The sequence below is a fragment of the Dipodomys ordii genome, unplaced genomic scaffold, assembly GCF_000151885.1.
Source record: "Dipodomys ordii isolate 6190 unplaced genomic scaffold, Dord_2.0 Scaffold90, whole genome shotgun sequence".
Classification (NCBI taxonomy): domain Eukaryota; kingdom Metazoa; phylum Chordata; class Mammalia; order Rodentia; family Heteromyidae; genus Dipodomys; species Dipodomys ordii.
The window spans coordinates 1546535-1563064 of record NW_012267306.1 but is presented as its reverse complement, the minus strand read 5'-3'; the positions used below and the strand labels follow the sequence as shown (position 1 = coordinate 1563064).

At 36.2% G+C, this 16530-nt stretch overlaps 1 protein-coding gene across 2 annotated transcripts in view; it reads right to left on the bottom strand.

Annotated features, from left to right (window-relative positions):
- Positions 1-16530, bottom strand: part of Pex1 (peroxisomal biogenesis factor 1) — a 34923-nt gene that overhangs the window by 10221 nt on the left and 8172 nt on the right. For both annotated transcript variants that reach the window (XM_013026071.1, XM_013026072.1), the window contains exons 7-16: positions 15917-16040; positions 15594-15709; positions 14522-14604; positions 13276-13408; positions 10540-10636; positions 8643-8813; positions 6879-7033; positions 5109-5298; positions 4536-4702; positions 1698-1832 (exon numbers count right to left, since the gene is read on the bottom strand). In XM_013026071.1, coding sequence (XP_012881525.1) covers positions 1698-1832; positions 4536-4702; positions 5109-5298; positions 6879-7033; positions 8643-8813; positions 10540-10636; positions 13276-13408; positions 14522-14604; positions 15594-15709; positions 15917-16040 — 1371 coding nt within the window. The remainder of the gene's footprint in view (positions 1-1697; positions 1833-4535; positions 4703-5108; positions 5299-6878; positions 7034-8642; positions 8814-10539; positions 10637-13275; positions 13409-14521; positions 14605-15593; positions 15710-15916; positions 16041-16530) is intronic.

The window sequence follows — 16530 nt, the reverse complement described above, 5'->3', positions numbered from 1 at the left end:
CCCCCCCCCCAAAAAAAAAAAGAAAATGGGGCAAGAGATAAGTGGGGCAAAATATAGGCATCAATGGGAGCATTTCTAATGTACTCCTGCTTGGTTCCACTTTAACCCGCCAGAAAAAACTGGCATCTTGATGAAACCTTTGAAGTAGTATTCAGCCTCAATTATGATCTGGGTTCAGAAAAAAAAAAAAGACAGGACAACTAAAGTTCTAGTGTTCCTCTATCACTGTCAGGTGCTTATATATTTAGCTTACAAAAAATAATAAAACACAGTAAGCAAAAGTCTAATCAGAAAGTAATAAACAGGCTTATATATAAGTCAATTTTGAATAAGCCTAGAGTGCATCATTCCTCTGCCTTTATCTGAACCATCTGGACTCCCAGATCACAATCCTATGCCAGTTGGTAGACACACAGGGATTGCCCAAAATAATATCTGCTGGCATGTCCCTTAATTATCACACTGGCTTTTCATTTTTTAAAAACTTAGACCTAGTGTGACACGAGTAGAGTAGAACACAAATAATAGAACAATAAAAATCCAGCTTCCTGTGTCAGAATAGGCTCCAGCCTCTAGGTATTCTTTTTTCAAGTATAGTTTGCCCTTTTTAAGAAATCTGAATGTTTTAAAAATAATGGATGCATAATTCCATTCACAGTGCATGAAGATCTGCCTTATATGAGAAGTAAAAGCTGTGGAAGAGAGGTGCCTCATTATTCCACTGTTTATAGCTTTAAACTAACAAATGGATTAGCATGAGCTTTCCATGTATGAGACTAACCCACAGTGAAGAAACATAAATGGTATTGACAAGGACTCAGTGAGTTAGCAACTCCCACACATGAAAACAGTGCAGTTCTGAGAAGTAGGTGTGTCTCAAAAATATGAACAGGAAATTATTCTGCTACCCAACAATTCTACTTGTCATTACATATCAAGGCAAATGAAAACATTTGTCTATACAAAAGTCTGTACATGAATATTTATAGTAACACTACTCATAAATGCCAAATGGTGGAAACAACCCAAATGTTTGGCTACTTTACCAATGATGAGTAGATAAACAAAGCACTGTGTGGGTATGTGATCAAATATTATTCAGTCATGAAATGGAATGAAGTACTGATACATACTACCACTTAGATAAAGCATGAAAATATTAAAATAGGTCAAAGAAGCTACACAAAAATGTCACATATTGCCTGATTCCTTTCACATGAAATATACAAAAGAGGCAAGTCTACACAGACCTAAAACAAATTCATGATTGTCAGGGAAGAGGTAGAAGAAGAAAGGAGATGAAAAAATAAGAGGTGCTGATTGCACAGCTTTGTTTTTTTTTTTTTTTTGTCGATTGTGGGGCTTGAACTCTGGGCCTGGGCGCTGTCCCTCAGCTCTTCAGCTCAAGGCAAGCGCTCTACCGCTTGAGCCACAGCGCCACTTCCGGTTTTCTAGTGGTTTATTTGGAGATAAGAGTCTCACAGACTTTCATGCCCAGGCTGGCTTTGAACTGTGACCCTCAGATCTCAGCCTCCTGAGTAGCTAGGATTACAGGTGTGAGCCACCAGCGCCTGGCTGATTGCACAGCTTTATAAACACAAGAAATGAATTATATATATTTTAAAAAGCAAATTGTATGTTATTCACATTTTACATAAAAAAACCCACAGGAAAAAGAAGGATAAATGCACACATACCTTGATACTAATAAAATTCATTCCACTCTCTCGTGCAACCACCCCAGCTAGTAAGGTTTTTCCTGTGCCAGGGGGACCATATAACAATATTCCTGTTCTCTGTCGTATGGGCAAATTTGCAAATAATTCTGGATACTGAAAAATATTAAAAATAGGGAGAAGAGCTCAAGTCTAACCAGCAATGACTAGCAAGAGCTAAAGATCAATGTACAGAAAAAAGAACTCAAGAGGTTCATAACTGCTATCTTTACTTATTAATAATATCACAATAGTAAAGTCCCTGTGCAGGGGAGAATAATGAAAAGAATATTACTCAAAATGGATTATACTCATAAGCTAACATGTTGAGTTGAAATCCCTTTGTGTAACTATGTAAAGATAATAAAAATAAAATTAAAATAAAAAAAACTGGGGATGGGAAGGTGGCTCCGTGGTAGAGTGCTTGCCTTGCATGCATGAGGCCCTGGGTTCAATTCCTCAGCACCACATAAGCAGAAAAAGCCAGAAGTGGCATTGTGGCTCAAGTGGTAGAGCACTAGCCTTGAGCTGAGGGAAGAGCTGAAGAGCTAAAGAGCTGAGGGACAGCGCCCACAACCAACAAAAAAAATAAATAATAAATAAATAAATAAATAAAACCTGCCTACTATAAATAATCAGTTAATTCAAAAGAACTACCACTTGTTTTCCTACATTGGACCAAAAATATATTGATAATAAATGTATAAAACTGCATGAGAATTTCTCTCCATTTGCCTGTTGTCATTTATTTACTTATTTTTGTTATTATTATTGTTGTTATTAGTGTGTGTGTGTTACTGAGGAAACTAAAGACTTACTTGTGCAAGCCAAGTGCTCTCTAACTGAGCATACTCCAAACCTGCTTTTGTTTGTTTGCCTTTTGGTGGTACTGGGGTTTGAATTCAGGGTCTTGTGCTTGATACACAGATGCTCTACCACTGAATCACACCTCCAGGACTTTTTGGCTTTTTTTGTGGTCATGGGTCTTGAACTCTGGGTCTGGGCGCTGTTCCTGCACTCTTCAGCTCGAGGCTAGCACTCTACCACTTGAGCCACAGCACCACTTCCAGTTTTCTGGTTGTTAACTGGAGCTAAGAGTCTCACAGATGTTCCTGCCTGGATTGGCTTTGAACCACAATCTTCAGATCTCAGCCTTTCGAGTAGCTAGGATTACAGGCGTGAGCTACTGGTGCCCAGCAGGCACTTTTTATTTTTTAGGTAGAGTTTTGCTTTCTGCCTAGGCATGTGCATAATACCACAATCCTCCTATATTTTGCTTCCCACCATGGCTGGGATGACAGTGCATGCCACTATGCCAGTTTTCCTGTTGATATAGGAGTCTTTCAGGCTTTTCTGTCCAGGCTGGCCTGGAACCAGGCTTGATCTCTGCTTTTTCACATAGCTAGGAGGACAGGTTCAACCCATTGCACCCAGCTTATTGTTTGAAAAGGGGTCTTGAGTATATGCCAGGGCTGGCCTTAAATCACTATCTTCCTATCTCAGTCTCCCAAGAAGTTAGGACGACAGACAGGAAGCACTAGTGCCAAGCTGTTTTTTTGATGGCTTTTCTTTTTTTTCTTTTTTAGGGCATGATAATAGTACTACAATAAGGAAAAAAACAAGGACAAAAGACTTGTCTTTTAACAAGTATACTTCCACTTGAATAGTTTACAGATTGTGAACCACATAGTTCACCTTTGTATATCCAAATATTAATAAAAAATAATAGAAAAGACATTTGTAATGACAACAGACAGTAAAATCTTGTAAAAGTCTCCAGGGTAAACAAGCAACAGACTGCTAATCAGTAACTTGCTGAATCACTAACTGCTCAGATATTAAAAAAAAAAAAAATCTTTCAATGTGAGCCAAACATCCAAGTAAACTAAAACATCAGGCTACTATTAACAGAACCCTGGTCTCCTTTTACAGATATGCCTGTTTAGTTCTATCTATTAACAAAATTACCTCTACTCTAATCTGAAAGAGGCCTACAAGCTTGCACTTAAGCATATGGCCTCCCTCTATCTGGATAGTAATGTCTGGTGCAAAGGCCCAGAATTTGGAGTGATGAAACTCCATGCCCACGCTCTCTCAAACAAGCACCCATTCCTGCGCTGCATTCAACATGCCCCCCAGGTCCTGACAACAACTAGAAGTTGCCATCCAGCTACATGCCACCCAAGTTTTTTTTTCCCCACTTAGGTCTTTGCATGGGTCCCTCATCCCATGCACGAATCTTCATTTCTCAGTTCTACAACCTGTATACTATATCCTAGATATACTTACTACATCCTACCTTGAGATCTTTTGAAGAGCAATTTACATCTGCCCCATTTTGCTTGCCAGCTACCTACTTTATGCTGTCTGTCAGCTCCTTGACTTTCCAGAATTGATACGTAGAGTCTGGGAATGTGGTTTAATGCACCACCCTGTGGGCCTATAGGATACTTACACCTCTTAGACCATTCCTGTTTCTGTTCAAATGCCAAAAGATAGTTCATTTTGTTTTAGTAACCTCTAGTGAATCAAGCAAAACAGAATTATGAAATTCACATAAAAACCTATTTACTCAAATGTATTTACTGTAAATATGACCTGGGTTTCTTTGTAAGTTGCAATGGGCAAGGAGTACTTTGAATACATAGAAAATCTGTTAAATACCTAAAATAGTGCTAGAAATTTATTTGGTAACTCACTAAATATTTGCTTAACAGATTGGGAAAACCAACACATAAAGCCAAAGTCAACAGCTCAAGGTTTCTTCAGGAATCAAGTACTTGTTTTTGTTGCTGTTTGTTAGTTGTGTTTTGAAAATACCTTGGCTGGTAATTGGACTGTATCCATAAGTATCTGGCGAACTTCATGTAATCCACCAATCTTATCCCAGCCCAAGTCTCTAGGTTTATGTAGGTTGACATTTCGCAAAGATGCAGGAATAAATCTTTGGAGAGCCTTTTGGAAGTCCAATGTTGATAGAAGTAATTCTGTTTAAAAAGAAATAAATATCTTTCAATATGCGAATTTTCCAAATATGCCAGCATCTTATCTGAAAATGTCAATTTTCTACTTAAGTAACAATTTATACAAATACTAAAATGGAAGTAATTCTTTTTTTGCATTTTTAATTGTTATTAAGTAGTTGTACAAAGAGCTTACAATCCCATAATCAAGTTATAAGTACAATACTTTTTGGTCAATGCCATCCCTTCCTTTATTCTCTTCCTCTCATCCCTATCCTCAAATTACACAGTTCATTTTTTACATAATGTACATTGAATATAATGATTTCATTTATTCTAATTCTAATTTTTACTACACTTGCTCTAACTCTTGACCTACTGCAATTACATTTCTCCAAGCCTGCAAGTTCAGGTTTTACAGGAAATGTACCTTCCTTGGTAGATATTTGCTGATGAGAGAGATGAGAATGTATGGCTCTATCCACAAGCACTGTAAAATCTCTAGCCACAAATCCTTCAGTTTCTTTAGCGACATGTTGCAGGTCAAGATCAGTGAACTTGTTTGCATCACAGCCCAGTTTATTTTTTATAACATTATACAGAATTTCATGCCTTTGTTCCTAAAGAAAACACAAACTTCAAATTATTAATTTTATTCAATTATATATTTTTAGTACAGACATACATCATTTAACAATAGGAACATGGTCTGTGAATTCTGTCATTGTGTGTACTGTACAAACCTAGATGATACAGCTACTACATGCCTAGGCTAAATGGGATAGCCTACTGCTCTGTCAGATTTCCTCTAGTAAGTAATTGTTCTCCAGTTTCTACAGATGCTTTCACTGTCTTTATATCAGCACTCACAGAGTCACTCCATAGCTCCACATTGTATGCCAACAGCAAATTCAACATCAGTGCGGGGTTCAGCTTTTGCTTTCAACATTTACTTTTTTTTTTTTTTGGTCCATGACCAGTCATGGTGATAGAGGTATGGGGAATATACTTCTGCATCTGGTCTTTGTGTATTGGTACTGGGGCTTGATCTTAGCGCTTTGTGTTTTTGCTTGGCTTTTTTCCTCAAAGCTGGTGCTCTACCACTTTCTAACTTTTCATTGGTTATTTGGAGATAAAAATTTCTTGGATATATCTGACCAGGCTGTCTTTGAACTGCAATCCTAGATCTCAGTCTCCTGAACAGTTAGGTGTGAGCCACTGGTACCTGGTTTGAGTCTGGTCTTTTAATTCTAGATCCTTAGAAGTTTCTCTTCTGTAGACTGTCTTGTGGCCTTTTATTTATATTTATTTATTTATTTGTTTTTGATGGTACTAGAGTTTGAATTGAGGGCCTTGTGCTTGCTAGGCAGGCATTCTACCACTTAGCCATGTCCCCAGCCCTGTCTTGTGGCCTTTCAATAAAGCAGATCCTTCAATAAGATCTTTAAGACAGTGACCAATAACCATCACTGATGTTCCACTTTTGTAGTTCTTTATCACTTACTTTTCGTTTTACTTCCAGTTCAATCACTTGATATGACCACTTCATCCATTTAATTAATAGTTCTTTGAGAGTTTTTATTTTGTTCCTATAAAATTTATTTCTAGAAACACATTAAATAATCAATATCACTATGTCATTATCATTCTGTTACTTTTTTTTTTTTTCTGCAGTGCTGGGTATCAAAGCCAGGGCCACATGCATGCTAGGCAGGTACTCTCCCACTGAGCTACATATCCAACTTTTTGTTCTACTTAATAACAGGCAAAATATTTTTTACTCAAAATTGGTTAAATAGCTTAGTCTCAATATTTACAATAGTTACTAGGTGAGAATTTCAGTGTAGCTTGCTAGTTCCTGAACACACTTCTTTCAGATCACTGCCTATACACTTATGTTAAGCATGAGTCTCCAAAGGGGACTAAAGGCTAACTGTGCTGGTAGAAAAAAAACACGTTTGCTTAAACATTTTCACCATTCCTTCTCATTCAGAAAAACCATTTCCTTAGAAAGTTCATGGTAGTACTTCCAATGGTTATATAATTTATGCATTTAGCATAATATGCACCAAATTTTGTTTTGTAAATATTCTTAAAACCACACAGAAGTAGTAAGTCTGAAACTATGTCATTGATAAAATAAAAAGTAATTTCTATAAAGAGGGATTTATTTCAGTAATCTTCAGAAGTAGTGTATTACCTGAGTAGGAGGTTGAATATGATGGACACATTGAAATATATGAGTTCCTTGAGCAGAAACCAGGGAAGGATGCAGAGAGTGTTGAAACTGGCTGGTGGCCATCAGTGCAACTAAACTTCCCATGGCAATGAACTCTTTGATCATATCATTCAAAGCTAAAATCAAGTAATATAGTGTAAGAGCTCAAGAAAAACACCATGAAATTTTATAATTACATCTTCTTAAAAATAAGGCTAAGTTAACATTGAGCTTCAAGATGGAACAGCTTCTTTCATTTGTTTTAAAGGTTCATTCACTCACTCATTTACCATTGAGGACCCAGTATGAGATGTAGGAGGCTCTGTAAATTCAGACTGAATAATTCTCAGAGCAATGTTGTCTGAGGTTCCCTACTCCTGGATCTTACAAAGTGAGTAAATAATAAAGATTTTCTTAAAATGAATGTCTTAAAGGGTTTCAAATTTCCAGATTGTTTTCTGTTTTTTGAAGCAAAATACAGCTCAGGATTCTGTCACTTTCAAATAATCTTCTTCCAATCAAGGTCAGAACTGAAATAAAGCTGAGTGATATACAAGTCCTGATGCCTAAGTCAACAGCATTCCCTAACATTAGACTAGCAGATGTGGTGTTTAGGGTTCAGTGTAAGAGTAGTTAACACTAGTTTTATAGGTCCTATAGAATTCATAGTGTGACATTAACACTAGACAATAATAACCCCAATTCTGGTTACTTTGTGTGTCAATTTCAATACTCAAGAACCCAAGACAGTTCAGTACTGCCAAACCCTCCAGCCTCATCCCTGACCAACCCTTTGTTTGCATCCCAAGTTCCAATTAATGGAATATTCCCTAATGCACTATGATTTCTTATACTTCTTATGCCTTACCCTGTAGCCGTATTTCTTTTGCTTCTTGATCAGCATGAAATTGTTTCATGCTAATTTCTCTTCTTCCCTCAAGACTCAGCTCAGTTGTCAATTTTTCCAAAAGCCTTCCCTGGTAACACCTTACATCAGCTTACCCCAAATCAGGTTATATGCTCCTATATCTAGTACTGTACTTCTAGTACTGCATGTCCTATACCTTCTAGCCAGTCACTCTCTTCCACTTAATCTCTTTAAGTTTCTACTTCCTGACCTGCAAAGCCAAGAGACTTTCTGTAAATACAGTACTAAGCAATTCCAGGTCCAAAAGGGGCATTTGACATGTGGTTCTTATCCTGTAATGACACACTGGATTTGTACATAAGCATTTGACAAACATTTGCTAAATAAACAAAAGAATGAATAAATCTGTAAACAATTTCTAGAACATAAAGGAGAATGTAAAGACCTTAAAAGGTTAGCTATGAATTTGAGGACTTTGTTGTTGTTGTCAGTGTGGAGCTTGAATTCAGAGCCTGAGTGCTGTCTCTAAGCTCTTTTGCTCAAGGCTAACGCTCTACCAGTTTGAGCCACAGTGCCACTTCCAGTTCTCTGGTTGATAACTGGAGATAAGAGTCTCATGGACTTTCTTGCCTGGACTGGCTTTGAATAGCTGGGATTACAGGCATGAGCCACCAGTGCTCAGCTTAAGTTGAGGATTTTCACACTGGTCTTCCTCTACCAATTTTGCTAACACTGAACAACAGAATTCCACAGAAGGCCTTAAAAGAAACATACAACACAGCATATGTGTTATTCTCTGGCAAAACTAGATTTACCACATGAACCACTAATGCTGATTGGCAAAAGAAAAATGCTTAAGCCAGTGGAAGATGTATTACCATGAGCGAGCCGTTTGCTCTGCACGGCATCAGGACTGTGCTCTTGTTCTGGGCCAGTAGGCAGTCCAGCTATGAGATCAAGGTCATCCAGCAGAACAACAGATGGCTGTCTCCATGCTGCCTCTTGGAAGGCCCCCTCCACAGTTTTTTGTATGTTTTCAAGCCTTTTACCTTAACATAGAAGATAAAGCTTCAATCCTAGTTCAGAGCTAGAAAATTTCAGGCTACCCTTCTGGAAGCATTAGAAGAACTCAGTATTGATTTAACTATAAAAATGTCACCCATGTTTTGTTAATATACCAATCACAAAAATTTATTGATCATTAATATGCTTCAATGAACAGTCTCAAAAGGTTTGGTAAAGTGCCAAATATTATCACTAAGACAAGAACATGCTATGATAATTTCTGTATGTATACAGTTATTCATATGCAGTCTTGTTCTATAGAATTTCAGATGGCTTACGATAATAAAAATAGGATGTAGCACAAACAAGAGTAAAAGGTACAGTTTCAGATAATACTGAGTGTGAGTGTAGCTCTTTGGACATTCTAGATGCTACATTTCAGTCACAAATTTGCCTTCAAATTTGCTAGAGTCACATTTTTTTTTTTTGCTAGTCATGGGCTTGAACTCAGGGCTTAGGCACTGTCCCTAAACTTTTTTTGCTCAAGGTTAGCATTTACCACTTGAGCCACAGCACTACTTCCAGCCTTTTCTGTTTATGTGGTACTGAGGAATTAAACCTGGGGCTTCATGCATGTTGGGCAAGCGCTCTACCACTGAGCCACATTCCTAGCCCCAAATTTTTAATTTTTTTGGGGGGGTCCGGTCGTGGGGCCTGAACTCTGGGCCTGGGCGCTGTCCCTCAGCTCTTCAGCTCAAGGCTAGCGCTCTACCACTTGAGCCACAGCGCCACTTCCGGCTTTTTTCTTTCTGCTTATGTGGTGCTGAGGAATTGAACCCAGGGCCTCATGCATGCAAGGCAAGCGCTCTACCACTGAGCCACCTTCCCAGCCCCAAATTTTTAATTATTAAAGAACAAAAAATAGAGAAACTCATGTACTGATGTAAAGATCTCCTGTTACTCAGTTCTAAATTAAAATTTCTCTCATGAGGCTTCAAGCAGAACTCAAAGATAGGGCTGACTGGGTGCCAGTGGTCCCCACCTCTAATTATAACAACTCAGGAGGCTCAGAGCTGAGGATGGTAGTTTGAAGCCAGCCCAGGCAGGAAAGTATGTGAGACTCTTATCCTCAATAAATTACCAAAAACAAAAAGCCAGAAGTGCAGTAGTAACTTATGTGGTAGAGCGCTAGCCTTGAGCTCAGGAACAGAACCTAGGCACTGAGTTCAAGCCCCAGGACTGGCATAGACAGACAGATGGACAGATAAACAGATATAATTTGGTAACAGAAGTGTAAGGTGGAGAAACTGGACTTGTCTACACTAAAACTTTTCCAACCTGTTATTTTCACTGAATAGATAAGCACAGAAGGTTATAGGGTATACAAAATTCTCCTCATTGCTGAGAACCTACACCCACTGCCCCTCCCTTGAGTCACACTCAACTAGAACACACAGCACATTAGAAATCATTTAGATCCACTAGAGTCTCCTTTAAATACTAATTTTCTCATGGTGCTATAAATTGGTATTTCCAGGAATATAGTCTACAAAGAGATTTGGTTAGGAACAAATAAGCTGCCATCAAATATAGAGTTTCCAAAATTTGATCACAAAAATTACAAAGTCTTAAAATTTCTCAGAATTTTGAACAGCTAAATGATATACAAAAAAAGTTAAAAATTAGATATTATACCTATTGTCTAATAGCATTGATGACATTCCTTTCTACCAGAAAAGGATTATGTGTAGAGGATTAGCACATTCTTACCTCCCAAAGCTTTACAGTCAACTATCTCCACGTGGGCATCCAGTATGTCACTTGCTTCTTTACAGATTGCTTTGGCTAAAGTTGACTTTCCACTTCCCTAGAAAATAATGACTTAGTCCCTTCTCATGTATATTTATGCTGCTTCTCTTCCAATTTCTAGCTATTATAATGTCAAAATAAGCCTCCACACATATAAGATTATATCCTTAGAATAAACTCCTGGAAATGTAATGAACTGTTAAGTATTATATATACTTAATGTTTTGTGTGGAATTGCTACAGTGCTCTCTAGAAAAGCCAAATCTGGTAGGTTTCATAGTTCTCTTACCATCAGTTTCAATCTACTATTTTCAAATTGTCATTTGTCTATCTCCAACAGTTGTGTGTCAATCCTAATATTTTTTTTCTGATTACTATACTCCAGAAAAACAGCCAAGCTTGATAGAAGAAGTCTGAAGTTTCAGAGGCACTCAATAAATAAGGACTTCCATTACAATAGTATACAGAACTTCATAAACACATTATCTAAAAAATTGGTTGTAAAGATTCTTGGGGTATTAAGGTATCAGTCTCACAGATCAGAAAGCCTTTTCTCCTGTTTCATTTATATAGCACTTTCAGTTTATAAGGCTCTTTTACATATATTATCTTCCTTATGTGAGATTACTCCTATGAACACAGATGATATTCTATAATGGCCACCACCAGTAAGTACTTGACAGCTGGAACTCAAAATCAGGTCTTCTGCTTGCTCCTTATGTTAACCATAATACTCCGAAGTGACTATGGATGGCCGGTACCTAAGTCAGTAAGATATAGTAACTTCACAATTACTTTTTTTCTTTTAATTTTGAGAAAGAGTCTCACAATGTAAAATAGGATGGGCCTCAGATTTGCCATTCCCATCTCTGCCTCTTGAGTGCTGGGTTTACAGGCATGAGCCACCACACCTAACCTGATGCTATATTTTTAATAAAAAATTTAAAAAATAGGGGTAGAATAAAAAAGTTAATAAAAATAAAGCAAATATGAATAAGAATGAAGAAACTTAAGGTTTTAAGTTTAAAAAGCCAAAGACCACCTTGTTGTCTTTGTACCTTGGAAACAAGATGGCATTGCCAAAGAATAAGTCAGTAAGCCCCTTTATAAGGTTAGAAAGCTTGAGTAAGACCATCAAAGATTTAAAAGAAGATACAAATTAAGAACAGTTTAACAAAACAGATCATGCACGATTAAAGGATAATAAGAGAAAAAGAACTTTGTATTAGTATATTTGATACTATAGAATCGGGCTAAATCTTTAATAACTATTAAATATTTTCAAGAGAAATAAAATTACCTAAATAGTCTTATAACCACTGAAGAAATGGGATTTGCCACTAAAAACCTAATAATAAATCTCCAGGCCTGGATAGTTCTACTAGACTTAACAAATATTTAAAGAAGAATGTATACCTATTTTATATAATCTTTCCCCCCCCCAAAAAAAAAAGAAGAGCAAGAAACATTTCCAACTTACTTTATAAGGCCAATACTACCTGATAGTAAGTCCAGACAAAAAAAAAGCAAAAAATTAAAATAAAATGAAGAATAATATATCTTGTAAATTTTAATGAAAAAAAAATGTCAAGGCTAAGGTGTGGCTCAAGTGGTAGTGTGCCTGCCATGAACGAGACCCTGAGATCAAAATGGAGTGTTGCCTTTAAAAAAAAATGGGAGGAGGGGCGCGTGGGCTCAGGTCCCAGTGGCTTATGCCTATAATTAGCTATTCAAGAGGCTGAGATCAGAGGCTCTCAGTTTGAAGCCAGCCTGAGCAGAAAAATTTGTACAAGACTCTCTAATTAATCACCATCACCACCACCAACACAACAACAACAACAAAAAGAAGCAAAAAAAGATGTTTGCCAGGAGCAGTGGTTTACACCTTAATCCTAACTATGGAAGAGTGAGCTTTGGGGAACCTCAGTTTGAAGCCAGCATGGGCAGAAAAGCCTAAGAGAGTCTAACTTCAAAAAATAATCAGGCTGGGTGCTGGTGGCTCACGCCTGTAATCCTAGCTACTCAGGAGGCTGAGATCTGAGGATCTAGGTTTGTTCAAAGCCAGCCCGGGCAGGAAAGTCTGTGAGACTCTTATCTCCAATAAACCGCTAAAAAACTGGAAGTGGCGCTGTGGCTCAAGCGGTAGAGTGCTCTCCTTGAGCTGAAGAGAACAGGGACAGTGCCCAGGCCGAGTTCAAGCCCCATGACCAACAAAAAAAAATAATAATTGGCAAGAAGCAGCGATTGAGCCATGGTTCAAGTGGTATAGTGCCATCCAACCCAGCAGGCCAAGCAAATGTGAGGCCCTTAGTTCAAACTCTGGCACTAGTAAAAAAAAAAATCAAAACAAACATCCAAAAATAAGTCCTTAACAGAACACTAGCAGAAGAACTTAGCAACATATAAAGAACAACATATCACAATTAAGTGAAATTTATTATAGGAAATCAAGGTTGGTTCAATCAATCCTGTTAACACCCTATCAAAAATCGCAAAACTAAAAATCATAAAATCATATCAACTGACACAGAAAAAGAACAAGGAAACATCAGGCTTGTTCATCATTACTTTCCCAATATCTAATTATATACAAAAATATTAATGAATGATTGCTTGCTCTATCTCATAATTAACAAAATTCAAGAGAGGAAATTTGAAGTTATGAGTTAGTGAAAAAGAGCACGTTTAATCATCTACCTTTCCTCCAGTGAGTAGAAGGGCTCCATTCCTAAGTCCCGCAAGAAGGGACATCAGCTGCCGAGAAAAAGGGCGTCCCAGGAGGCTATGGGTAATATGCTCCACAGAGGATATGCCTATGGAACTCACCCCTCTGCAAAATACATAAACTGTTATGTGACAAAAGACTGAAGTACTAGATGAAACCTAGCTAAAACTTTCCTTCCCAGTTTACTTAAGGATTGAAAGAAAGTAAAGTTTTAGAACTCTTCCTTTACTTGAGAGAAAGTACACTAATGAATGCTACATTATAGCATAATGAATGCTAAGCATTATAGTTTTTTGTTTTTAGACTTTTGAACATGTGCAATTCCCTAATAGGATTATTTAACAGGTCTGTCTTAACATATTTAATGACTCCCTTTTCTCAAATAATTTTTATAATCAATAGATCTGAAAATGAGTGCTTTTGAAATGCTTAGGATAAGACTTATTTCTTCTTAAATATCACCAATGAAATTCAACCTGTAGGTTACACAAATATGAACTTTAAGCTACTTCGTAACCACTACCATAAATAATAGAAATAATAAATTTCTGAAATTAAAATCTGAAGAGATTTTATTCTCTATTAATATATATTATGTTGTATTTAAACATTTGTATTTTGGGCTTCTTTATTTTTATTGGCTTAATTCTTTTGCTAAAATGTAGATTATAGAACAGTACTAAATCACTACATCTACTAAGAATCACTGTGAAGTATTCTAAAGGGTAAGGTTTACATGATTCTCTTACTGTATAAAAAATAATAAAATTAAGAGAAACGTCTTTTAAGAATTGTTTAAAAAGTTGAGAAAACACAAATATTCCCAATTATGAAATAAGACAGTAAAGGAATAACTTAATTTGAAATATTTTAAAATATTCGAGTGATTTTTTAAAGCTTAACTTTCAAAATATATTTGTAACTAAGAGGTGTTGTTTTATTCAGGCATGTTTGATCCAGGTAGGTATCGAGTTGCTTTTTTCTCATAAATAATTCTCAATCTAAAATTTCTAGTAACACTTCTTTTATCTACAAGGACAAGGCAAATTTCTAATCTTCATGTTAAAGTCAGAGACAATCCTTGAAAAAATATCCACTTTAGCATTAGTAAGCTCATTCATTGACATTCACATTCACTATAAAATTTACACATAGAAATCTTGCCAGAATTAATGTCAAAATGTCGCCAAACATGCTAGTTTGGGCATAACTTCTTACCCCAAAGCGTTCAGCTTTAAAAAAGGAAGAATAAAGTCAATTTCCTCACTGTTTTCTTCTTTTACCATAGGATCTAGAAGGACCTATAGTAGCAAGGAAAAATTAGTTTTACATTTCAAAGTTATGTCTTTTGCCCGTTTCTTGGGTCTCAGAAAAGTGAATGGCTGATTCTGTTACACAATAGAGAATAGATAAATTATGCATGCAAGATCACTAGGTAACTACCCATGACAACAAAAACTACTCATAAATATTTATGGTCAGTTAGCAGAGAGAATGTAATCTCCTTAATACACTTTACAGATATTTATTTGCAGTTTTGATTTGTGTCATATTTAATCTTTTCACAACTCTACATTTATATCTTCTCTGGATGATAGTCCCTCAATTCTATTTAAAAAAAAAACAATTTCTAGTTCCAAACAACTGACATTTTTTTTGTTTTTGTTTTTGTTTATTCCTGGGGCCTGAACTCTGGGCCTGGGCACTGTCCCTCAGCTCTTCAGCTCAAGGCTAGTGCTCTACCACTTGAGCCACAGTGCCGCTACAACTGACATTTTAAATGGTTAGTGCATCTTCAATTCTTTAAAGGTGACTATTAAAGATATTCACTAAAGCATAATATTTTAAAATGCTAATCTTTAAGTACTTCTGGTAAAAAGAAGGAATGTAATACTTGTGAGGAGTTGAAAATTTTAAAATTGTGAAAATAGTAACTGCAGGCAAAATGTGAATTTTTAAAACCAAATCTCTAAACCCAGGTTTTCATTTGTTTTAAAAATATTAGATAAAAAAATTAAAATTTTGAATCATGATTTATTTTTCAGTTAACACTGAGTCTTTTCTTGGCACTTAATTATGCTGAATTGATTTTTAAATTTAGGATAAATCAACAAATGCATATAGCCACCTTAAAGAGATTATAGAATAAAATATTTTAAATCAAGTTATTCCTTACTCTTATCATTTGGGTTTCTAATATATTTTGGGATGCAAGTTTTTACAAGGAAATTCATACTTTACTCAATCACATGTAACAAACACTGTTTTACTAAATATTCAAAGCAATTACTTGTACTGAGATCTTCTGCAGCAGATTGGTACTCAACAGAAAAATATTTTTTTCTTTTTCTTTTATCTTCTCTTTTCCCCAAGAATGAACTATACTCAGATAAAACACCTTCAACCCTATTAAAAACAAAGTAATAAATGGAAAGTTAGTATTGGATTTGAGATGAAATAATTGAAGATTCTAAATACAAAACTTAAAAGGCATTTTTAATATGTAAAAATCTGTTTACTATATTTCACTATTCACACATAACATAGGTTGGAAAAACTATTAAAAATGTTACACACATCTTATAAAAATAAATTTAAAAAGTATTTACCCACCATCTTTAATTTCCAGCTTAATCAATTGTTCCTCTGATATTATCAAAGGAAGCATGGTGGTAGCAGACTGCTGAACCCAGGAAGAGAACACAGTTTTTACATCGTCTTCACTTACATCTTCAGGCTTCCAGGAGGGAAAAAAAAAAAAAAGAACAATAATCAGTTGTCCTAATAAATGGCTTAACTTTAATATCCCTGCTTTAATACCTGTCCTAAACCAAAAGTAAATATTACCAAGCCAAACAGTGTCATTCATGTGCTACAAATAAACGTCCGGTTGACATTACAAGAAACATTTATGTAAGTGGAGAAGGTGTAAATGTTCTTTGTCTATACTCAGTGACACAAATAAAATAATTTGACTCAATCACTACTCTAACCCGATTCTCTCATGCCTTCCTGTTACCAGGAAAGGAAAGCAAACATCTCTATTCTCACCTTAAGAGTATGTATGTGGCCAATAGCATACAATAGTATACAATAGCATACGATAGTATGCCAATAGCATACAATCAAAGGTAAAGAAACTGCAAGGAGAAGGCTTTTGCCTTGTGCCTTTCCTTCTGCTTCCCAGAATGCAGACATGATGGAGAAGAGATGGAGTCAATGCTCAG